The 25,412-nt window shown below is 38.7% G+C and overlaps 2 protein-coding genes across 4 annotated transcripts in view; both read right to left on the reverse strand.

Annotated features, from left to right (window-relative positions):
* Positions 1-25,412, reverse strand: part of LOC131678416 (CUGBP Elav-like family member 2) — a 1,026,317-nt gene that overhangs the window by 267,888 nt on the left and 733,017 nt on the right. The window lies entirely within an intron of this gene.
* The window catches only part of LOC131678417 (uncharacterized), a 139,100-nt gene that overhangs the window by 76,855 nt on the left and 36,833 nt on the right, over positions 1-25,412 (reverse strand). Inside the window, exon 2 of the mRNA XM_058958567.1 lies at positions 5,386-5,588. Within this exon, the coding sequence (XP_058814550.1) occupies positions 5,386-5,588 (203 nt within the window). The remainder of the gene's footprint in view (positions 1-5,385; positions 5,589-25,412) is intronic.

The raw sequence follows: 25,412 nt of genomic DNA on the forward strand, positions 1-25,412 counted from the left end.
TAACGTGTTGAATGTTAGAAGAGAGTAAGATGCCATGGGACGAGTTGTTTAGTGGATATTAGCGTCGTTTTTTGATTGGTTCAACTGAAGGCATGGTCCTACGCTACTAGGGCCAAGGGTAGGGACTTTCGGACGTGACCGATTAATGATCACGCGAACACACGTGTTTGTAGGTGCGCACTTAAGATAGTGTCTATGTCTTTAAAAGTGCCAAAAAGTTCATTTAATCATCGGAGTGTTTTCATGTTTGCGAGATAGCGTACGTAGTTGTGCGTGGACGAAGCTCAAGCGTTTGTGTGTTAACGTGTTTGTCGCGTCCGCTAGCTTTGAAACTTCGCATGGATAAATTCGAATGCAAAAACCGTGTGGCTATTTGCATACTCCTGTGTGTTCTTGAATGATCCTACCCGAATCTAATGCTTAACATTCAGTGTACGGCTCAGACACTAGAAGAGAGTTCCCCCATATCACAAGAGTTCCCGGTCATGTCGTCATAGAACTGGTCCAACTGACGGTATGAGTCTAGGTTTCTAGAACCGAAGGTAAAGATTTCCGGACGTGAACGAATCATGATCGAGCGAGCGACCATCAAAATCAATAATAATTTTGTTACAGATATTGTGCCCTTCTTGGGTGAAAATGGTTTTTCCCAAGAGAGTAATATAGCAGAAAACATCGCATTGGGCCGCTGGTCTAGGTTTCAATATACCAATGATTCATCAGCGCAACAGAACGCTAATTTGTTTCACGAGCACAAGATTTGTTGTGCTTTTGAATCTGGCGTCTATCTGGTGCTAAGTTAGTGCCAAATACTGATGAGATGAAGTCGGAGCAACGACTTCTATGACTTACTAGATTTAAAAAGTTTATTATGTGTTCCTGCGGCTATAGTATTTTTTTAGGAGATTCGTCAAACGATCGTCGATACTGCAAAAATACTGCAGTATTTTCGCTGCTGAGAGATTTGTTTGGCAGGACATCCAGCATCGTAAAAATTTAGGTGTCGTTTTAACACTCCATGGCTTTTCATTCCACTTACTCTAAACTAAACCATATTATTAGATTATAAATCGAAATGGAATAAAGACACCATGTCAGCTGTCCCAAATCAGCTTAACAGAAAAGTTACGAAGTGGGCTAACTTTAGCTGTACTCGTTCGTAATGGGAACCCGATGTCTCCGTTCGACGAGCGTCAATATTGTTCGATAAGGTATCCCTGCTGCTGCGCTTCTTTTGATATTTGTATGTGTTCTCTTGTCAGATTTGGGGGAACATTATTCAAACTACTTTCGAAACGATCGAAACCTCTAATAGACTAAAATGGTATATTTTTCATATTTTTCTATATGACTAATATGGAGCAACACTTTCAATCGCCCACGTGATCAATTTAATTGTAAAGATTCCACGAAACGTGTTCAATAAGAACTCAGGGGCCGTCGTCGCTGATGACTCCGCACTGCACCAAGAAAAAACGAAAAAAAGCAGTTTGTTGCTACTATAAGTAATATTGTCACATCAACTACCTCATTCAAGACAATTGAATAATCAATTGTCAGAAAGCACAGCAACTGCAAGCTTTCGTTCTCTTCACAGATTTTACACTTTGGATATTTGGGGTTATGATATGTAAAGACAACTAATAGAACGTTGAAAGGATTACATAAAAGATATTTAAGATCAGATAACGGAAGTGTAAGCTGATGCGTAATACTGTCGGAGCAGAGAGTTAAACCTAACACCAGAATTTTTCTGCATTCAGTATATTCAGATTGGTGCAACTTCAGAATTCCATTTATTCAAGATGTATCAATTTAGGGTCTCGGCTGTCCTAAATAATGTGAAAAGAAATTGCACCATCAGCATGTGGTACCGGTATTTTATGTCGATGTTATCAAGAGTTAGATTCACATCATAAATATTGTGAGTTGTGAGCTTGGATATATAGCATATACGTACACTCAAAAAAAAGTAAACGTTATGCCTATTGATTTTACACATAGATTTTTGCAATTAACGGAGGCATATAGACACTATTTGCTGGCACATAAACCTAATGTGTGTATTTACAAGAAATATTAATCTTACATTCGCATTTCATAACTATTAGGCACATAAAACCCCATTCTATAACAATATGCACATATAACTTATGTGTGTGCATACATAGTTTATACAGTTGACACATAGAAGGTATGTGTGCGCGTGATAACAATAGCATTTCTTCTTCATATGAATTTTAAGCGGTTTGAAGCAAATAGAACTAACGTTTGGATTTTTTTCAGTGTAGGCAATAACATTATCTCACGTGGTATATTTCTTTTCTCGCTGAAGACGGGCTAGATTGAATAGTCATCATGAGAATCAGAACTTCTGCTCAAACGAAACGTTATCCGTTTTCAGTCGTTTTATGTGAACAAGAGTTGTTTTTTATTTTCGACATAAGAGGAGCCATGGTTCAATTTCGATCTGCCATTTTTTACAAAATTTTGTAGCGAACTATTCGTGATTTTCAGATAATTTCTAAACAATTGTTTTAGAATTTCATTGTTCATCAGGTATTCGTACAGTAGAATCTGTAATTTAGTCCGTCCTCATTTGACAGACACTTGAAAGCAAGCATCCGAAAAAACGAAATGCACGATTTAGTCCGCATCTGACATTTTTTTTTTTTTTTCGAGAGTTGTCCTACTGGAGCTGTAGAGCTAGGTTCTCGGAAGGGCTCCCCGTCAGAATCACATACTACAATTTGCAGACGAGACAGGCAATGTCGCCCAATAAAACACTGCAATAGGCCAATTGTAGCGGGCCGTGATTCTGAATGTGATATTCATTGTACGGTTCAGGCATGTGCGGGCGTAGGGACTCGGAATCGCGTGTATCATCGCGAAGGGCTCGAACATTTGTACGTTAATGTGCTCGATCGCGTGTGCGTTTGTATGTCGCGTGTGCTAACGTGTAACTTCGCGTGCATAAATTCTATTTCATAACCGTGTGCCTTTCGCATATTCGCGTGTGTTCTAGAATGATCGCGCGCGGACCGTGAATCTGATACTTAATTTTTTGTGTGCGGTTCAGATTCCAGAAGGAAGTGGGTTCTTCCATATCATTAGAGTTCCCAATCATGTCGTCGTAGAACGCGTGGTCTAGTGGATATGAGCTTTATTTTTTTTATTGGTCCAACTGAATGTATGGACCTAAATTGCTAGAATGAAGGTTAAAGATTTCCGGACGTGACCGATTCATGATCGCGCATTTGCGGGTTGGCGTTTGAGATCGCGTTTATAACTTCGTAAGTACTAAAACGTTCACACAATTGCCGCCGTGTTATCAAGTTTACGCGATCGCGGGCATAGGTGTGCGTAGATGATCGCGAAGGGCTTAAGCGTTCGTATGTTGACGTGTTTGTCGCGTGTGCTCGCGTGTATGTGACTTCGCGTGTATAAATTCGATTTTGAAACCCTGCGGCGATTCATATATTCGCGGACCGTCATTCTGATCTTTAGTTTTCGGTGTACGGATCACATTCTGACAGGGAGAGAGTTACCCCATATCACTAGAGTTTCCGGTCATGTCGCCATGGAACGTTTTGTCTAGTGGATATGGTAGTTATTTTTCAATTTTATTATTTTTTTAATAATTAACAAGGATCTAGATTGTTTGCACCGAGGATAGATACTTCCGGACGATCCCGACTCATGATGGCGCGAGCGCGGGAGTTTGTAGGTTGACACTTGAGATCGTGTTGGTAAGTTTATGAGTGCTGAGATTTTCACCTTATCACCGGGGTGTAATCATGTTTGCGAGTTCGTATGTTGCTTGGAAAATCGCGAGGGGCTCTAACGTTTGTGCGCTGACGTGATTTTGTAACGTGTGTTCTTGAATGGTTGCGCGAACCGTGAGTCTGATATTAAATTTTCAGTGCACGGTTTGAATTCTGGCAGAGAGTGGGATCGTTTATATCGATAGGGTTCCCGGTCATGTCGCCATGAGACGTGTTGTCTAATAGGTATGGGCGTATTTTCTTAATTGGTCCAGCTGAAGGCATGGACCTAGGCTTCTAGGATCAAGGATAGACTTTCGGACGTGACCGATTCGCAATCGCGTGCGCGAGGGCATTTTTGTAGGTTCCCGCTTGAGACCGCGTTTGAGAATGTGTGAGTGTTAAGACGTTTACTATCACCATCTTTGTTGACCCAGCTGAAGGCGGGTGTAGAATGGCAGTATAGGACTCGAAAAGAAGAAATAAGACAATATATGAGAGACGTAATAGATTAGATAGGTACAAGATACAGCTGAAGTTATGATCATCACATGAGACATACATTAGAACTTCAAACACTACTAATACTTGAATAGCCAATCACCACACATAGCACATCCTTTCTCAATTATCTATTTGTTACTGGTTGATTGTTGGTTATGAGCTGGTGAATAGAGGAAAGGTATAGAACAGACAAAAGGCTCATATCAGCCCTCCCGGCCTCCTCGACACACCACTATCGAGGCGTATTGTAATCAACATCTTGAAGCGAGCTTCTTATATAAATCAAATCCTCAGTAGTCATAATGTTTGGTGGATTATTAACATGAGAACTAATTAACCTCTAGTAGTAGAACTTGGTGCAAATAAAAACTAAAAAGAGCGAAGGTCCTTATATTTAGATAACTCTATTGAATATATTGTGGCTTGATGATGTTTACATTACCGTCAATCCCATCAACCTGCGAGAGGGGATTTAGTCCGCATCTGACATTAGAATCAAAATCTAAATAGATAGGTTTTTTCGTAATCAAATTGTAGATTTATGAAAATGAAAATGAAAATGACCAGAATTTCTGAAAATTTGCTCTTTGCGTGCGTTTTTTGCAATATTTAATGTTCAATACGAAATATCCATCAAATGCTGGCGCAATAAGTCACAAATTCGAAAATAGTACCGATGAATAAAGTCAAGCAAAATAAATAACTAAGAATCCCCAGTAGTTCCGATGTTAATCCCAATTCACCAATATTGATTACTATTGGTCAATGTATGTAATATTTAATAAGCTAACAGCTGAAATTTCAACAAATATTTTGGTTACAAACATTTGAAGATTTAATTAATAATCAATTACAAAGTTTAGTTTGAAGTCCGGGAAAATTTGACCAGAAAAGTTAAGACCTAAGGGAAATTAAGAAAAACTATAAAATTGTTCATGAGCTCAGAAATATTAAAAAATATAACCGAAATATCTCGCTATACAATTTGGAATTCTACATCATGCCTTATTTGTGTCATGAGCTGCCACGTGGCTCCGAAACACCACCAGACTATCACTGCGAATATTCAACCCTCATACCATCAAACAAAAAAACGGAAGAAAAAAAAACAACTAACCTGGCACTTGATACGGCGTCGCACTGGGCGCCGGCAGCCAGTAGGCCGCACTGATGGAGGGATAACTTTTGCCGCTACCGACGATCCCATCCTCGCTGATACTGCCACCGCCACCAGCACCACCCAAACCCCGCAGGGGGCAGATTGCCGTCGATGACAGACCCGAACCATTCGAGGCAGGACTGCCGGGTGACTTGGTGCGGCTTTTCATCGTACGTCGGTCCAACATTTGATTTGGGGCGAAGTGGTGCGTTTTTTTTTATTTTTTTTTTGTCGTTTACGATTGAAACAATATTTTTGGTTTCGTTATTTTGATGTTGCAATTTTTGGTTAATTATTTGGTTTTCCAACGATGAGCGGTGCGTTTTGAATTTACACACGCCGATGATCAAACGCAGCCCAGTTGCAGTTGCATCCGATGAGATCAGGAAGGAGGAAGGAATTACACACACAATGAGAGAATTTAATTATGTAACGAAATATATACATTCAGTGCACAGATAGATCACCATGGAAGCTTCGCGATATCATTGGTGCGGTACATTCCGCTCTAATGAGAACAGGGAAAGTGCACAGAATTACGCACGAGTACACACACAGCTCTTCCACCAACAAAAAAGATCGCAACTTATTTATCTAGCTTTTCCCTCGGTTGGCCTTCCCTTCCTCATGCGCACACACCGGTAGATCCTTGCTGTTATATGATTTGCGGTGAACAATTTAGCTGCTGTTAAATTTCCTTTCTGGCTTCGGAACGCTTCGTTTTTTTTTCACGTGGAAACACAACACAGATACAACACCGCGGAACACATTGATTTATGCCATTATAATTATATGCACCATTGATAATTTTTGTTAATTAACAGCGTATTATTTAAACCCGAACGCTTTTGTTTGATCTTCTGCCCCCGCGCAAACACAGGCGACGGATAACGAGACACACATACACATATACACAGGCGATATATAAATGGTTTCAGTTTATTCTATTTGCGCCCAGTTTGATAATAAATTATTACTCTCGCGATATTAATATTTACATTGAACGATTCAATTTTTCATTTGTATCACACAATTGCCTTCTTGCAACTACTTTGTATCTCATTAGTGGGACCCCTCGGTGATTTACAGCTGCCTGTAAAGTGCTCAAAAAATGAAATAGATGTCGATAATTTTCTTCTCCGATAACGATGCAACTCGTGTTATGCAACGTTTGGGACAGAATGCGATCAACATCTAAAAAAGAAACACACACAAACGACATAACACACAAATAGGAGACTAGGTGGTGTAAATTGACAATTATTATCGAATGTCTTAGCACTGGTGATTGTTGCGAACAGTTTTCACTTGACTTGGGCCGGGAAACACACAAGGAAAGGGTTTTAGTTCGGTACAAATTAATGTTTAACACACATCAAACATCTGCGATACTGCTAGTGGGTAAAATTTTCGGTGATTTTGCTTCACAAAACGGTTACACGATACGAACAGAACAACACATAATGAGATGGATGGACGGATGCATGAGCGGAAATGGATCGAGTTGGATGAGCACACAGGAGTCACACACCACACCATTAAGAAGAAGACGTCGCACGCGCGGTTCGTAGAACGGCAAGCAAGGCAATCTTCGGTAAGGATGTCTTTCGGGCTACTGCGAACTAGTTAGATCGAACGATCGATCGATCGCACGGCTTGCCGAAGCTAGGCGAAAAGGGGGGCTCTCAGCCAATCCGAATGCCGCGACAATGGTTTGCACTTAATTATAGCCTAAATGTGAACGATCACCGATTGGTGGGATTGCTTCTCGGTTCGAATTGAGACGGTAGGTACGGATCGATGGGGTGATAGGGAGTGGAAGGGCACAGCAGAATCCGAACGATCAGTTAGCACATGTCAGCACACTGTGTGTTAGCAAGGAATTAGCACTGGGCATTCGCACATACAACAACAGACACAGACACACGCAGTGGTTAGTGGGTATCGATGGTTTCAAAACGTTGAGCAGCAATGAATTGCATTCCGATTGATGGGCGGGCTTCGGGACGAAAAACAAACTCACAAAAGTTCGTCGTCTCGAATCGATCAGGATGCTAATTATAAGTTTAGACACAACGACGGACGACATTCGGGTGCTGAAACGATAGACTCTATCCGATCGGATGAGTATGTTGTGAGATTCTTGGATGCTGTTGCTTACAGAGACGGTTTTTGGGCGATTCCGAACTCTAATTTTGAACAAATTGAAATGTTAACAACTTGACTAGAATGTCGGCAAATGTCACGCAATTGGTTTTATAGTGCGGAGTTCTGGCAAAGGATGGATATTGGTAATGTAGAAAAACACTGACAACATTAAAGTGTATCAAATTAAAGTGTATCAATTTTGAACAATGTCTCAAGAGCCAAACATAATATTTCGTCGCTGATCCAAAATCAGGATTAATTTGATACGTTTTATAGACTAACGGAGCAACATCGCGTCGTGGATTGACAGATTTCCTATGTCGAATTTTGACGCTTCATGAGTAGGATTCGTAGTAACGACCCTTTTTGGAGGTAACCAGTTCCACGGTACCGTATCCTCCGGTACCAGTAGTACCGATAAAATACCGGTAGGTACTGGAATGTTTATATCCAAAAATCTAAAAAACACCAGACCGACATAAAATACTTAAAAATATAGTTTTGTTTGTAAGCTTTCAAATGCTTCTGTCTATCTTCTAATCTCGCTCAGAGCAGCAACAAGAAATTACTCTACCATTGAACCAAGCAATCAATTTCTACTGCTTTGTTGCTTATCCACTGCACAAACAGTACAACATCGTTCCTCCAGCTGAACAGTGAAATCAGAAAAGCACAGAAGTGAAACGTGCCTCTACTACGAAAATTACTGTTGCGACTGACTTTAAGCAAGATCGTATTAGACCAAATATGTGCTTGGTGCAACAGTGGCTAAAGGTGATAATGGCGATAGTCCTCACAGAAGTGACTACATGGTGGGCGTAGTATGGTACTGCCAACGTTCATAGAAATTTAACAGAGGCTGGAAGCGTCATTGTGAAAAATTTCAAGCAATACAACGTCCAATATAACATCGTTTGAACCAAGATTTCCGTGAATACGGTTGATGGTGAAATCAAGGTGCGCCGATTTGCACCGCGCACTAACTTGGGGTTCCTTAAAGGATTCATATCGAAATAAGAGTTGAAATTAATTAGTTGAAGAAACAAATTTCCCATGCATTTTCAACAGTTCATGTTGTGAGAATCCAAACAAAGAAACATATTCCTTCTTTGGATGCAAATTACATATAATCGAATAGCAATGATCACAAACTTAGGTCAGATCCCTACCTGCCCTATTCGGATCGAGGATAGGTACTAAGTCGGCGTTCGTTATTTTATAGATTAATATTCAACAGCAGAATGTATATAGAGTTGAATTAGGCCCAAAACTTATTATTTTGGCATACAGTGAATAATGGGAAACAATCCGATTGTCGCTTATGGGATATTTCAAAAAAAAAAAAAAAACAAATTAATTGTATTTTATTCATGCTTGTTCAAAATACGTAAATGAAAGATAGTGGTATTTACTTTCGATTAAATAGTCAAAATGATCTTCTAATGCCAACTTGCTGGCCCCTATATGTACCGTGGGGTTAGGTTAATTATAGTGCTCATCAAAAGCTTTTCATAGTACCGAAAATATCGGCACTTATATTTATTCAGTACCGGTATTTCGGTACCCAAGAATGGGTTGGTATTCCCAGGATTTTCGGTAGGATTCTAGATACCGAGTAACAGAAGAAACTATAGAACCTGCTGACATCTGAATTACTTGGAAAATTGAAAACGTTCTTTCGGATATAAGTTGAAAACAATTTTGCAGTTTGCGTAAATACTTCGAATACACTCTTTTAAAATGCTTAGAGAGAAGACGAGGAGTGACAATATAATAATTGTAACTCTTTTGAGCAGTACTTTAAACAAAGGTTTCATTTCATTGCGAAAGTGTGGGAATTGTAGTGTAGGAATAAAGAATGTAGAGTGTAGAATTGTAGAAACTAAGCTAAAGCGAACTGTAAAAAATCAGCTGAGTAGAGAATAGCGTCGATATATGAATAAATCATAAATAATTATAAATATACTTAAACCACAAGACTACACATGCTTTTAAGTACCTAATATGATTTAACTTATAACAATTTTTGAAGACGTATAACAAATCATCAATCATGACACGAGAAACTCATAATTTGGCAAGACATTTGCAATTGCAGATAAAAATACCGATGGACTTGAAGGTACAAAAACCTGTTTTAATCCACCTAGAGGTGCAATTGTGCCTTTCTCATTTCTCCAAACTATGATTTAATAGCTGGTTCGTACAATATAACTTTATGGAAATGTCTTTCATTCTTATTACACTTGGTAAGTATATATAAGAGCACCTTTTTGCATTCATCGCGGTATCGGTTTGAATCGGAGTTTTCTATGTGATCGACCTCCACAACCCGTAACTCCGGTGCTGGAAGTCGGATGGAGATGGAATTTAATATCAGTTTCTGGGGACGCAACACCTTTCATTTGAGACTAAGTTGAGCAAATCTAGCCATTTTCGAGAAACCAATATAACCGTTATTCTGACTTTGGATGCTTCCGGATCCGTCGATGGTGGCCAGTGTGGCCAAAGAGACTTTGAATGACTGTTGGGGACCTAGATCTACAAATTCAACAGTTGTGTTTATATTTTGGAAAAAAAATCACCTTTTTACATTCATCGCAGAATTCGTTAGAATCGGGATTTGCTGCGTGATCGTACGTATCACCCTGTAATTCAGGAACCAGAACTCGGATCCACACAAAATTCAACAGCAGCTGATGGACCTTTCATTTAAAATTAAGTTTGTCAAAATCGGTTCAGAAAATTCCGAGAAACCGATTTGGAAAAATCAACAAATTTTGTTTTGTAACCATACTCTTCAACTCGTAATTCGGAACAAGATGTCGGTTGAAAATGAAATTCAATAGCAACCTATGGGAATATTATACCTTTGATTTGAATCTTAGTTTGTAAAAATCGGTTCAGCCATCTCCGAGAAACCGATGTGGACATTTTGTTAACAAATTCGCACATACACACACATACATACACACATACAGCAGGGAAAAGCCCGCTGGAGCTGAATTTAGCTTTAACTCTCTCTCCAGCAGGCATAAAACCTCCTCATCTTTTATATCAACAGATAACAAATATCCAAATGATACAATTCAACACTTATAACTACAATTAAAGCTAACAGCAAATCTTAATAACTATGAACTATTACTAGACTACAGCTAACAAGATAATGAGCTCAAAAACGATTTTTTGATGGCATTACGGGACAAATGAAAGTCGAAGTCGTTGGAGCAGCGATTGAAAAGACGGCACATACTGACGAAAGGTCCGTTATAGCCATAATTTGTTCTGGCTAACGGAATGCGAAAGAAAGGATGGGTTCGAAGACTACGACGATGAATGTCTATGTCCAAAAGTAGCAGAAGTTCAGAGCAGTCGATTCGAGATTGCAGTAAATCGGAGATGAAAACTGCTTTCGAAACATCTCGGCGTACAGACAGGAGATCGAGGTCAATAAGCTTACAACGATCTATGTAGCTCGGTAGGTGCAGTGGGTCCCTCCATGGGAGTCTACGAAGTGCGAAACGAACGAATTTGCGCTGAATGGCTTCGATGCGTTGAATATCATTAAGGTAATAAGGTGCCCAGACTACATTGCCGTATTCGAGTGTAGAACGGACTAAAGCACAATAGTGCTTTTAAACAATGTATGTCGGTAAAGTTCTTGGAGACTCTAAAAATGAATCCTAGCAGCTTGGAGGCCTTAGAAATAGTGTACTCAATATGGTGTTTGAAGTTTAGTTTGGGATCTAAGTAGACTCCCAAATCTTTAACATATGATTCCCGTTTGAGAACGGTTTGTGAGATATTGTAGTCGAAATTAACTATCGAGTGTTTGCGAGTAAAGGATATAACCGAACACTTGGAGGCATTTAACATCATCCTATTGGAATACATCCAACTGGGATTGCAAGAATTCTGCGTCTTTGGCATTCCTGATAAGGTGAAATAATTTAAAGTCGTCGGCAAATGAAAGTTTCTTGCACTTAAGCAAATGGTTTAGGTCGTTTAAATAGAGCAAAAATAGGAATGGTCCGAGATGACTACCCTGAGGAACTCCGGAGCTGATGGCAAATGGTGGAGTCGTGCAGTCACCAATTTTCACTGCCATCTTCATGTGATTATAATTTGCAAAGGTTGGTGGAATGCGTTTGGACGTGTAGGGAATGGGGGTTTAGTAGAGTGGGTGTGGAGGATGCGTCAGAAATCCTTCATCTTATTTCGGTACACGGGGTGGATGAAGGAAATCTGGGCGTGAGGGTGATCCAAGAAGAGGGGAGTGATGAAGGAGGGAGGTGTAAGGGCAAGGTGGGGAGGGGGGGGGGGGAAGGGGCGGCTACGCAATACTCAACTGCATATTTTGCCTTCCATTTGAGACTTGGTTTGAGAAAATCGGTTCAGTCATCACCGATGAATCGATGTGACTTTAATTGTGAAATATGCCCGGAATTCCGGACTTCCGGAATCGTCGATAGTGGACAATATATTCAAAGAATGTTTGATTGGCAATCAGTGATCTAGATCTACGATTAGAAGTAATTTGGTGACCATTTCAATAGTTTTTAGCCTCTGGGGTATTACGATTGTACCGATTTATATGGGAAATTCCAGTGAATCCTTACTAACACCCCTGTAACTCCGGAAGCAAGAGTCAGAACCGAATGAAATTCAGCAGCAGTCAATGGCATTACTGTATCTTTCATTTGAAATTAAGTTCGTAAAAATCGGTAGAGAATTCGTTGTGGAATGGGTGTGATATTAGCTTAGGAACTTGGCGGGTTCCCCGAGGGCGTCATGAACCGTCATAGGTGGCCAATGTGGTCAAAGCTGCTTTGATTGATCATTAGTGATCCAGACCCGCAAACTAGAGTAATGTTACATCAATTTTAATATGTTTTACATCATTTGAACATTATGGTGGTACCAGTTTATATGGGAATTTGCTGTGTGACCGCACTCTTCAACCCGTAACTCCGGAACCGGAAGTCGGATCAACTAAAAATTCAATAGCAGCTTATGGGAGCGTTATACCTTTCAGATAAAACTAAGTTTGCGAAAATCGGTTCAGCCATCTCTGAGAAAATTGTGTGAGTTTAAATGACACACACACATACACACACAGACATTTGCCGATCTCGACGAACTGAATAGAATGGTGTATGATACTCGGCCCTCCGGGCCTCGGTTAGAAAGTCGATTTTTACAGTGATTGCATAGCCTTTCTTTATATGAGAAAGGCAAAAAGAATCCCTGAAAAATAGCACTATGATAAAATAAATCGTTCCCACAGAACTTTTAGTTTTCAAATTGGCGCCGTCTGAGTCAACACACAGAAAAGCAATCTTGCGTAAATATTTAGAAAATCGAAGCATATTACTTCAATAAATGCAAGTACCTACAAAACAAAATATCCTGAAAAACATCTTGTATAGCAAGCTAAATGTTCTTGTAGATTAAAATATCAGACATTCGTAACAACAGATACCATATTAAAATTAGGGTTAAGTATGTGCCAAAAACGATTATTTTTCTGCAACATCATGCAACTAAAACATTGTCTCGGAAAAATTATTCAGCTGCTATTACGCCAAGGACACGATTGAATGATTTGAACAGATTGTTTGTGTTGTTCAGGATTGTAATCCGCCCAACTACCCTAATCTATTTCCGATCGAAACATACTGGTCGATTATGAAGAGAAACCTTTAGCAACTTGATAAGGAAGTATCGTCGACATCAAATACGAAGTTAGGGGTGGGCGTAGCGTAGTTGGTAAATCGATTGCCTTGTACGCAGCGCACCTGGATTCGAGTCCCGACCCCGCACATAGGGTTAGAAATTTTTCATAAGAGATTTTTCTAACCCGAAAAGGTGAATGAATAAGGTTAAAACCTCTATAATCGAAATAAAAAAATACGAAATTTTAATTCAAATTGCAAATTTCATCTACTGACAGAGAAAATAAATGAACCGAAAAAATATCACGATTTCTTAACCCTTTCATGCCCAACTTTTTTCTAGTTCAGGTAGGGTTTAAAAACTATTTTTCTTTGACAACGGTGGGGTCAAGAAATACGAAAAGGCTTTTTTCATAAAGATAGGTGCTTCCCTCGCAGTGTTAGAAGCTGCTCAATTTTTACCTGCCGATGCTCAATACAATTCCCCAAGAATATTTACAATAATCTAATTGCGTGGAAAACGTAGCGGAAGACAGTATAAATTGATATGATTTATAAGTTTTCAATAATATTGCAACATAACGAAGATATATGAAAAAATCATTTTCCGCCACCAACGTAAACTGTCCCTGGCAGCACTGCTCCGTCGTAATCCAATCAGACTAATTGCAATAACTTCAGTTCTAGAGCTGATCCTTGTAAATGTTAATATTCAAATGAAAGGTAATAGTCACATTTATTAGCCTTACTTGTTTTTGTGAGCAAATCTTGCCTCAATCAAAAGTTATAGCTGTTTAAAAACGTTGTTGTCCACAAACAACATGAGCATGAATGAATTAAAGAAATCATGAATAATAAACCTCGTATTCATGAAGCTATATGTGTAGTATGCTATATTTAATCTTATTGGAGAAAAAATTAGGTAAACACTATTTTTTCTCCACTAAAGAGAAATTTATTTTAAATTACATATGTTTGTTAAGTGCACAAAATGATAGTTGAAAATGTGATTGTTCATTGTGTAGACGTTGTTAGCATAAAGCGGCTGCGGATGACTGAATATGTTAGTAGGTCGAAACGTCCGGTAAAATGCAGTTTGTTTTAATTTTCACCGAAAAAAATCTATGACCATCCATACCATAAGTGCACAAAACCTGTAACTAAATTAGTTATGGAATTGGAGTTTCGATTTCGTCTCATCAGAATACGACACTAACTTAGTGACAGCACTAAGCTCTTGCGAGACATCACGCAGGACTAGGGGTTTGAAACACAAATAGTGTTCTCGTTTTTGGAGCTAGAGTCAATCCGGTGTAGTTCTGTTACTTAGTGTCGGATTCTGATGAGACGAAGGCGAAACACAAATTCCATAACTAATTTAAACTATATGAGTTTCCACAAAACTAGCTAACGCAACAAAACACATGGCGTTACACTCGCAAGTTCGGTTGCTGTGGCTGTTTCTTGAACAAGTTTATAGTTTTGTGTGATTATTATGGTGCCCTGCATGGGAAAAACGTGACCATCTAATTTCATAACCGGTTCATTTAATATATTTTTATAACCGATTCCTCTAAAAGACTTTGGCACCTCGAAAAAAAGTATCTAAGCAAAATTTGAGCTCATGATCAAGGAGTGGCGGAAAACAGAGATGTTCTCGATGTTCATGATTTAAGGTTAGTCAGAATTTTCGAAATTTCTCTTTGCGCTATCGCAATGAAATTTACGTTTATTATTGCAGGATCTTAATAACGATTTGTAATTTCTTTGGGCGTTTTCGTGATATTTTATACTTGAGCTCACTATCTAATTTGACACGGGGAGTAATGTGGCTCATTGTTCATTATATCAGTGAAAGTGATTTGAATATATTCTAAATTTGTGAACTTATTCACGATTAGGCAAGATAGATCGTGCATATATTTATTATATATCAAGATCCAGCTCACGAACCAAACATGAATCCATGAATAATATTTTAGATCTATGAAATTTATCTATTAAGCACGTAAACACGTGAACATATTAGAACCATGCAAAAATTACATATTTTATGAACTAGAACATATTTTATAATTTTATGCATTATTTCACGAGCCCGAATAGTGAATCGCGATTAATATACTAGGAACCATGAACCAGTTCAACAGGAATTAATGCATAAAAATACGTGAACTAAAACACTAAGAGCAGTTTCGACTTCGACAACATCACGAAACTGGAATTTACTAAAGCCAAAAATAGCTACAGACATAGAAACGCTTCCTGTACTCTCGACACGTATCAAACGTCCCATCAAACTTAAAACGACATGCAAAACAGGTTTAGTATTTTGTGAATATTTTAAACTATCGTAGCATAATTTCTCTTTGTGCAATATCGAAGTTGCTCGAGGTTGTTCCACGAGACCAAAGCTTACATATTGAAGACTTGTTTTTCTCACGAAGATCAACAACAACACACTTCGCTCAGGTCCAACAACCAACTTGGAACAAACCCGCGACTACATACGATATATTCTGATGCTCGATTCCTGGCTCATGTCACATCACATTGCATTCGAAATATTGAAGATATATCGCAGGTAGACGCGATATACACGAGTCTCGATGCCACGTTTAACCTTGTAGACCACACTCTTCTACTAGCTAATATTGAGAGGTTAAAGGCATCGTCTGACTTTATCGGATGGTTAAAATCATATCTCTTGCATCTCTGCTAAGCTTAGAACAAATTAATCATAGAGTTTCATCAACCCGTCAGATGTGTCCCAAGAAGGTAAACTCGGACCTTTGGTATTCTTCCTGTGCTTCAATGATGTTTCCGTCATTCAACCGGGATACATAATTATATACGCTGACAACCACAAACTGTTTCTCATTGTGCTTTTTGTTCTAGTAGAGAGGTGAATAACCTCTTTTCCCGGGTTAGAAAATTCTCAAAATGTGAAAATGTGCATGGTTGGGAATCGAACCCAGGTGAGTGGGCTGAGTAAAGGGTGATAAATGTACCCCCTCGCATTTTGACCATTGGACGATCCATGGCAGATTGTATTGCACTTCAGTGACATCTAGATGGCCTCTGTGACTAGTGTAAGCACCATTAATTGTTTCTTAGTTCGACACTGGAAATAATTCGGAATTTAGATCCCAGTACGCTTGCCCTAAAAGGACTTTCAGTGTCAGAAAACTAAATTAAACACAATTAAATGCCGTCTGTTGTCAGCACGAAAAAAAAGAATAAACTAATTATTAGTTTAACCAGAAACCATTTGCTTGGTGTTTGGTTTTTATATGCAAGAATTGACAATTTAAAATAGCGTTCTGTCAAATATTGCTTAAATCAGTTTTTTCCGATACTTATACATATTTTCAAACATCTCAATTGATTATTGTTTTTTAAAAAATAAAACATCCCAGCTGGATAAAAATACAGTGTAGTTGGAAAATCAATGGCCTTCTACGCAGCTCATCTGGAGTCAATTATCAATCCCCGCAGATATAGTTAGGAATTTTTCGAGCCCAAAAAAAGAGGCGAATGACCCCAAGACCAAAAACCTCTATAATCGAAACATAAAAGCTTTTGATGTCGGGAACAGAAATTACTCCGAAACAGGAGATTCTGCTGGTACTCCTAATGCCGTCTGTTGTCGAAACAGAACGTAATAAATGGATTGGGACTCGACTGTGCTAGATTATAGTAGCGCAATCGGACTTCCAAATAACGTCTTCTCAGTATACCTCAGTACCTCGATTTACAGTTCAACAGCAGCTGCCCGTTCAGATTAAAATAGCCCGCCACGAATGATGATGCAGATAAATATTCAGTGCACCTATACGCGCATAACTTTACAAAATTTTGGTTTTCGATTTTAGTGATTCATATTGATGGCTCTGCCCGAGATAAACTGGGAATTTTTCGTTCTTACAAGCTATTTTCGAAATATACGTTTGAAAATCTGCTTTTTCTTTTTTAATGCGTCGTATCTGTTACATGTGAAACCAAAAATGTAAAATTGGAAATATTCGGTAGTATCCCTCGTCCTAGATTAAAACATACTTATTGTTCAGGAAACGCTACGCACATACGAGTTCCAGATTGCTAAGTGCCAACGCATTCAACGGACTACACTGGGAAACGGTATGACAATAAAACAAGGATAAAAAAGACGAAATTTTAGTACCTGGTTACGATGTTTTTGAGTAAATTGCCTTAAAGAGAGATGAAAAATTAGCGCCCGCCATTTTTTGGCCAAACTACACTTCGTAGAAAGTATTTCTAAACACAATCCTGCTCAAAATTTGTGGGGGAGGATTTAGTAGTGACAGATTAAATTAAATTGCGTAAACAGCTCGATTTCGTATTTTATGTGAGGAAAGAAAACTTAAATTGCGGTTGACGTGGACTGGCGTAAGAAAGACGATTGAAAACGAACAGCAAATAGCATACAAATTAGCAAAAGAACTGTTGAGTACTGAAAGTATCGTACATCCCCAAGCGATTCAAGTAACTATAAAAACAAATTTTGTCGTTAAAATTTCGAAAAGCTTAAAATGATGCTGGTTTAAATTTTGTTCCGCGGATTGTGTAATCAATGGGATGTTCTACTCAGACCATCCTGTAGCATACGGGAGAATACTTAATGTTATCTTAGACGATCTCATCTCATTGAAGCGCCCACGGTTATCCATAGTTTACAACCAAGATCGAAACAATTAGCAGCAAAGATTGGATCCACGTTCACCAGTTTGCCTTGGAGGAGACCTAGGTGAAAATGAAGATGACTATAATATGGTAGAAGCACAGAACAAGTATTAATTTGGTGAGATCGTTTTATATTATTTTTCTCATCATATATATATAATCTACAAATATATTTTTTGACACTAAATATGTGCCAGATTGAAAATCTTTTTTAATGGAAGTGAGTATATATTTCAGCTAGTACGCGGATATATTCATGCGGGGCTTATTGTATTAGGCAGTCAAGCATTAGGCAGCGCTCATATGTTCAAAACTGTCCGAAACAAATTGAAGAGATTTGGTAGATAAGAACTGTTGGATCCTGCATGTAGCCCGGATGTAGCGCCATCGGATCATCATTTGTTTTGTTTGCTATAAAACTCTCACTATGGAAAAATAAATCTTTTCATAGACGACTTTAAAACTCACTTCAATCAGTATTTTGTATTTTAGTATTCAGTATTTTAAAGTTTTCGGCATATTTTTTTGCCAAAAAATGAGAAAAGGTACGATTTTTGTGTTTCAAATTCATCTCGTCAGTAACTAGCACCAACTTGGGGCCAAGTTAAACGATGTATCTAAACAAGTACCCAAATTAGCACCACATTCAAACAGTCACACGACACATATGACGCCTGAAGCAACTGGCTAGTCCCGAGCGATGTCCCGGGAAGCAAAAGTAGACGGTCATCTTCTAACTTTGACCCCAAGTTGGTGCTAGCTACTGACGAGATGAATTTGAAACACAAAATCCAATTTAATTTTATGTTAGGTCTTTTTTTCCTTTTGGTAATATTGCATAGAGAAAAGGTAGTCGAACAAAACGGTGAATCCTTGGTTGATAGAAGTTTCTTAGAATATTCTTCAAAAAAAAAACCCTTAAAACTTTTTTGACTTCCTTATATATGAAGGCGATTTCAACATTCTGAAGTCGCCTTCATATATAAGGAAATTAAAGAAGTTGTATATGGTCAAGCATTCTTGAAATGGGTAGTTGGGTATACAGTAGAGCTGTCATTTTCCTTTTTCAAGGCAAAAAATGTGGACATCTATGTATAAAAACAAATATGCCAATAAATAGGCGTAGATAAGTTTCTTCCACAAAATCAATTAATTATATACGATGTCCTTAAGAACCGTTCTATATATTTTTTATCCATCTAAGACATTTTTGCAATGCACAAAACCATTAAAATTTGATTAATTAAATGCAAACTACAATGTACAAAAATTGCAATATAAACCTATTTGACTTAGATGTCGAAGATGAATTTTAGAAGTTCTAATCTACATCTGAACTAAATTGTAATGCATTTGATTCCTTTCATTTGATCGCTCACGTTTAGTTGACTAGGGCATACGTAACCGCAATCGCAGTTTACTAACATACTCTCAGAATTGTAATTTATCTCTACTGGATGAATTGAAGAAGTAGTTCATCGAAACCTGAGAATCTATATCACCGAGAAACCAATCCATGCGAATAAATAGTAATATTATAGACCTGAAATCATATGTCCCAGATCTGTGTTGTGGAACAAAATTTTGCAAAAAAAAACCTGTCCTCAACATTAGTCACGCTAAGATTTCCCAACATCCTACTGTACGACGCGAGAAACCGCACACGATAGGTGTCTGCGGCACTCACTCACAGCATCAGAACTCACGACCAGCCAAGTTGTTGCAGATGTCACGCAACAGTCGCATACGTATCGCTTCTCCATCCCCTTATTTGTCACATGGTACATCGGTCTACCTACTAGTCGTTGGCTATGTGTGTCAAACCCTTGAACCGGCGCAAGATGAAACTTGTTGCATTTTCACTCTCTATCGTTACCAGTTGGATCACCTCCCGATCCTCGCTCGCCCTGCCAGTTGCAGTTTATATACATACGGCACAAAAACCGGTTCAAATACTCATTTCTCCATTTGATCGGTGCAAAGGTTTTACTATTCAAAACACAGTCGGAAAGAGGTTGTGCACACTGCATATGCATCACTCGTATGTGCCATTTCAGCTAGGCTTCCAGCATCGCTTCTGCTAGTGTTTGAGCTACTGTTCCATCATCATCGTCGTACCACATCTGGATACCCCCTCTCCCTACCAATCCATCAAGTCAGAGAGTCTATAGTGGCTCTTTAAATTCCTTTGCTTGCTTTCTCTGCTTTGCTGCTGCCTATGTTTGTTGTTTATTATTCTTGACATAACTTGTATAATCGCTTAGCATCCTTCTGTTTATGCTCTGATCTGTTTTTTCGCCACCCACCTCAGCGCCTACCCACTTCTTCCGAGTTCATTTGCCGGAAGAGACAGTGGTACACACACATACACACCGATACTGGCCGAGTGTAGCAGCAGCAAAAATTCAAATCAATTTTTGTACAACTTTTCTCCAACTTCCCGGACTGCTGACTGGCGGCGGCTTCCGCGCCAGGTCTTTGCCATCTCTAGGGCCATCGAGAAATGAAAAGCGAACGGAGCAGTAGCCTTGATTGCGATTTCATTTATTTTTATTTATCTGTACACAATTTTTTTCTATGTTGTCTGCAGATTCTCATCATCTATCTCATTTCAGTGCTATATGTACAAACGTACAGTCTGAGTTTACTATAGAGTCTAGGGAAACGAGCATCGGTGGATGTCTCTGAGCTCGTGGGGAAGCTAAATGTTTGGGTAGTTCAACTACCGACTGCCAACACTCGGTTCGTCTGCCTGACCCGGCCGCCGCCACCGTCAGCCCATGATTCCGGTCGTATTGATCTTACAGCGGGACTGGAAGTCTATGCGACAGGAGAAAGTGAACGTACTTTAAAGTTCAATTCGAGGGAGACATTTTTCTGCGTCGTCATATTTTCCGATCAGGATTATTATTTTACTGTCTCAGTTTTTAGTCAATATTGGATAAGCTCTAAGCTTAAGGTTGTTAAGAGGGAAAATTATTATTAATTCTGAAAGGACAGAAGTAGACATCTAACTCTTCTTTCTCTTCCGGATAAGACGAGTCATGAAATTTTCTGTCTCGACAAAAAAGCGTGAGAATATCTTTTTGAGCTAACATTACTGATGATCACATGTGTCACCAGAGAACGCGATAAAATGTTTTTTCTCCGTTGAAGGAAACATCCTAGTCTGCGCCAATGCGATAATCATATAGGCTAGAGTCCCAAGGGTTGCAGGTTCGAATCCTGCCTCAGGGGAGACGGGCTTTTTTCCACAAAATTGCTATCGTTCAACTCACTATTTCGATCTATTTTCTCCGTTGGATACCACCCAAAAAATCTTAAATAAGATTTTGGCCCTGACGTCAAAACCCCAAGAAATGAATTTATTGGGTCTGCGTATATTCCTCCACTTGATGGCATTTCCTACAGGCATTCAGCCTTTCTTAACTTGACAAAATGAGCTCCGAGAGAGCAATGGCCTGTTAATTAGCCAGTAATTACCTTAAGTTCGGGTTTACTATGCTCCGTGTAATTAAGTTTTTTCTTAAGGTCCAAATCCAAAACAATTCGTTGAAACAAGAAGCAGCTTGTGTTTACTTTCCAGATCTAGACTCAGAATTTTCCGACAGCCACAGCCGAGTTTATACTCGACGTTACATAAATCCAGAGCTGGCTATCTGACAAAATGACCAACTATTTGCCCCTTATGTGACTTCTAAGCAGACACTCTCTGGTACAGGTCTCAATTGCATATACCTCCGTTTGCAAGACTGTATAGAACAAAGAGCCTTATAGAATCTGATAGTAAGGACCACAATATCCTGCTCTCACACAACACCTCTTTTTAAGCCATTAGTATAATATTCTAAGATGTCTTCTGGAACCTGAATGGCACCTGTTCATCCATTCAGTTCGGTCAGATATTACAACCTAGAATGGAAGATCAAAAATTTATCGGCATTCTATCCGCGAGTGTATTTATGAGCAATAGTTTCGAGACAAGATCCAGAAGTTAAAGGTGTCCCGTAAAATTGTATTATTATGCAACATGAGGCCACACTATGTCGCTATTCACCTCTGATGCAGAACTCCTATCCCTTAGCTCCCCTCGGTGCCAACCGGGATACCAGCATCCTTATACCGGTTTTGCTTGGACCCGAGACTGGGTCAGGTTCTGGCCCTAACCGCTGTCAGTTCGTACATTTTGATAGCAGTTGGAGTTGCAGTCAGACGCATAAGTCATGCAAAGAAATTCTTTCGGTACAGTTATTGCTTATTTTGGGCCGCTCAAAATTCTTTCATATTCTCTTCATAAAAAAAATCGAGTTTTCTGTTGTAGCTTCAGTTTGTTTACTACCCTCTATTAATGTTTTCGAAACTATTTACTTTTTTCTTTGCCAGTTTTCCTTCTGTAAAAAATATTTGAAAAAATGTCGATTGGGTACGTTTCAAGACATTTTCTCGCTATTTAACGTGAAGTTCAAGCTCAAGCTTAACGAAAACTAGAAAAATCTGGAAATGATCATTGAAGTGTAAATAATAAGTAACACTCTCGATGATCAACTGTCCTGAGTTCAAGTTGCTCGTTTAGAATTCTCGAAAATTGATCGCGAGCAATTTCCGAGAATTCGATGACCGACTATCCTGAGTTCAAATTGCTCATTTCGTTCATTTTGTTAGGAACATTTCACCCACCAAGTCCTACCTCCTGATCTTTTCCCTGCCCTGCTAGCACAATTCCTTTCCCGTGCTGTTCGCGAAAATGCAGAGATAGTCTAGAACAGCATTGGACGTGGCCGGTTTCATTATTGATTATTTTATGAAAATGTTGGGTCAGTGAAACATGTACGGCGAAAATGATTTTCTCCACCCAAACATCATTTTTATTTGGATCATTGTGCACTCATTCGGTCAATCACGAAGTGTAACTACGGACAGTCTACCTAAGCCAAGCTAAGCTAAGATCCAGGAGTTTAAAGTACCTCGTAAAATCCGCCGGTATGTACCGTAAGCCATAACGTGCTACCTTCTTTTCAATCAGGACAATGATTTAACATTGCTTCCGAGGAATTCACTGGGCTTAATTGCTGGAAAACCCACTCTTTGTACCTTTGATAGTTCCAGACAAGCTTTTTTGCTTTCCACTATGGACCTCCGTACCATTGAAGCATAAGCAACCATTTGTCTGATGACCAACATGTAGAACCAGCGCCTCATTTTGCGTTTCAAGCCCCATTTTTGATATACAGATTCCACAGCAGTTTACTATCTATTATTACTCCAAGAAGTTTTACTTCCATAGCAAAGGATAAGTGGTTTTAGTTTGACTTTACTTTTCCTTGTACATTGAATTGCGATGATTTTTCGGGAATTTTTGGTAATATTCACCCTTTTACACCAATACCATGTCACCTTGATGACAATGTCGTCTGCGCAACCCGTTATTTCAAATTCGAGACCCTTCAAGTGCATTCAGCAGTTCCTCTGCTACCAAGAACCACAATACGAGCGCCAGCACTCCCCTTTAAGGGCAGCCTTTAGTGGTTCTCAAGGTTATAGCCAGAGCTGCTAATTTTCGACAGATTTTTTGAATTTGAAGGAAATCTGAAATCTGAAATCATACCTTACTATGTTCAAACCGCAGTTGTTGGTTACATCATTCAACCAAACAACCCAGCCACTCAATACATTTATTTTCAGTTTTATTAACGCTGTTACTATCTCGCTACTGGGGTTTTGACTAGGTTTTTCAACCAAAATTGAACATACTTCACTATTCATGCATGCTTGAATATGATAAACATATCAACGATGATGACATTGGTTAGTGAATGAAAAAGTATCAATTTGAAATGAAGACTTTCGGTTTTGTCATAAAAATCCCGCCAACTTGAAGGAGAATGATTAAAGATTTGTAATTTGAATCGTGATTCGCGATAAATTCAACTGGAAGTTGGCATTTGAAACCAACGGGAATCAGACGCATTCATCAATTTCAATTTAACCGAGTCTGAAAGTATGTGAGCCTCCTAAATCCAAAATACCTTAAAGTGTCCCAAACAGTTGAAAACGCCAGTTATGAGCAATTCAGTTTTACGAGTACCCCAGTATCCTGTCAGCCTCGTAAGGGGTAAAAATACCCAGAATGCCTTCCTCAGACTCTTGCTGGAGGTATCACCTATGTTTATCCCCAATAACTAGGCTTGGTGATGTTCTAAGCTAGGAAAGAACATTGGTATTTCATGGATTGGCATAAGCAAAGATACTTGGGTATCCTGTAGGACGCATAATGGTTAAATGCACTGTTAACGTCTCTTTTTTCAAAACTATGCTATAACTATAAATGTTAATTGGATTATCCTAACATTTTTACATTTCTTATAAAAGAAATGTATAGAATTCGCTCAAACTTTCAAGATTTTTTCCGAGGCCCGGAGGGCCGAGTCTTATATACCAATCGACTCAGCTCGACGATTTGGGACAATGTCTGTGTGTGTGTGTGTGTGTGTGTGTGTGTGTCTGTGTGTGTGTGTGTGTATGTAACGGACAAATTCTCATTCGTGTTTCTCAGCAATGGCTGAACCGATCTTATCCAAACCAATTTTAAATGAAAGAACTAAAAAACAGTATGAACGCTATTAATTTGTTTTTGATTTTGATGTTTAGTTTCCTAGATATGAATGTTTGAATGCGTAAAAACGCCGTTTTTGGCAGTTTTTTTGAATTATCTGCCGAAATTGACAATATAGATTAACAATTTATATGTTTTTAGACAGCTTTAACGAATACCTTTCCAACAAGCTATAGATTGTTGAAATCGGACTATTATAAAAAGAGATATTTAACATTAAATGCGGACGAAAGATTTTTATCATTTCCCATTGCCAGAAATATGACCAAAAACATGTAATCTATTATTAACGCCAAAACGGCTTATTTTAGGTCAATAGTATCTTCGGAGAATTTAATGGAGGCAATATGCCCTTTCTTTTGGTATAGTGCTTTTGCTGATTAATCTCCCTATGAGTGAGATATTTTCATAAATTTTCTTGGAAGTGATTATATCGAAATGATGCCTTCAGCAAATTTGTAGCTCTTACTTTTGCGAATAACTTTACTGAAGACTTCAATTATCTATTTTGAATACTTTAAAAGTTATGGCTTGTTGTTTGTGGATTACCTTTTGTCGCCTATTTATTGTTCAATATAGTAATAATCCGTTGAAATAAGCCAAACATTATTACGATAAAACGAATTTTGTATTTCATTTTTCTATCTACAACCGCTAGAAATAATCACCGAACACCTTCAAGTTGTCTGGAAGGAACTTGATAACTTATCAGTGCAAAAATGTTCATTTGTACGAACCTTCTGACTGCAATTTTTCTAACTTATAACCATCGGATCGATCTGAAACATATCGGAACATGAAAAGCGAAATAAATAATTCCAAGCAACGGCGTAGCCAAGAGA

This window comes from Topomyia yanbarensis, chromosome 2, assembly GCF_030247195.1.
Source record: "Topomyia yanbarensis strain Yona2022 chromosome 2, ASM3024719v1, whole genome shotgun sequence".
Lineage (NCBI taxonomy): Eukaryota > Metazoa > Arthropoda > Insecta > Diptera > Culicidae > Topomyia > Topomyia yanbarensis.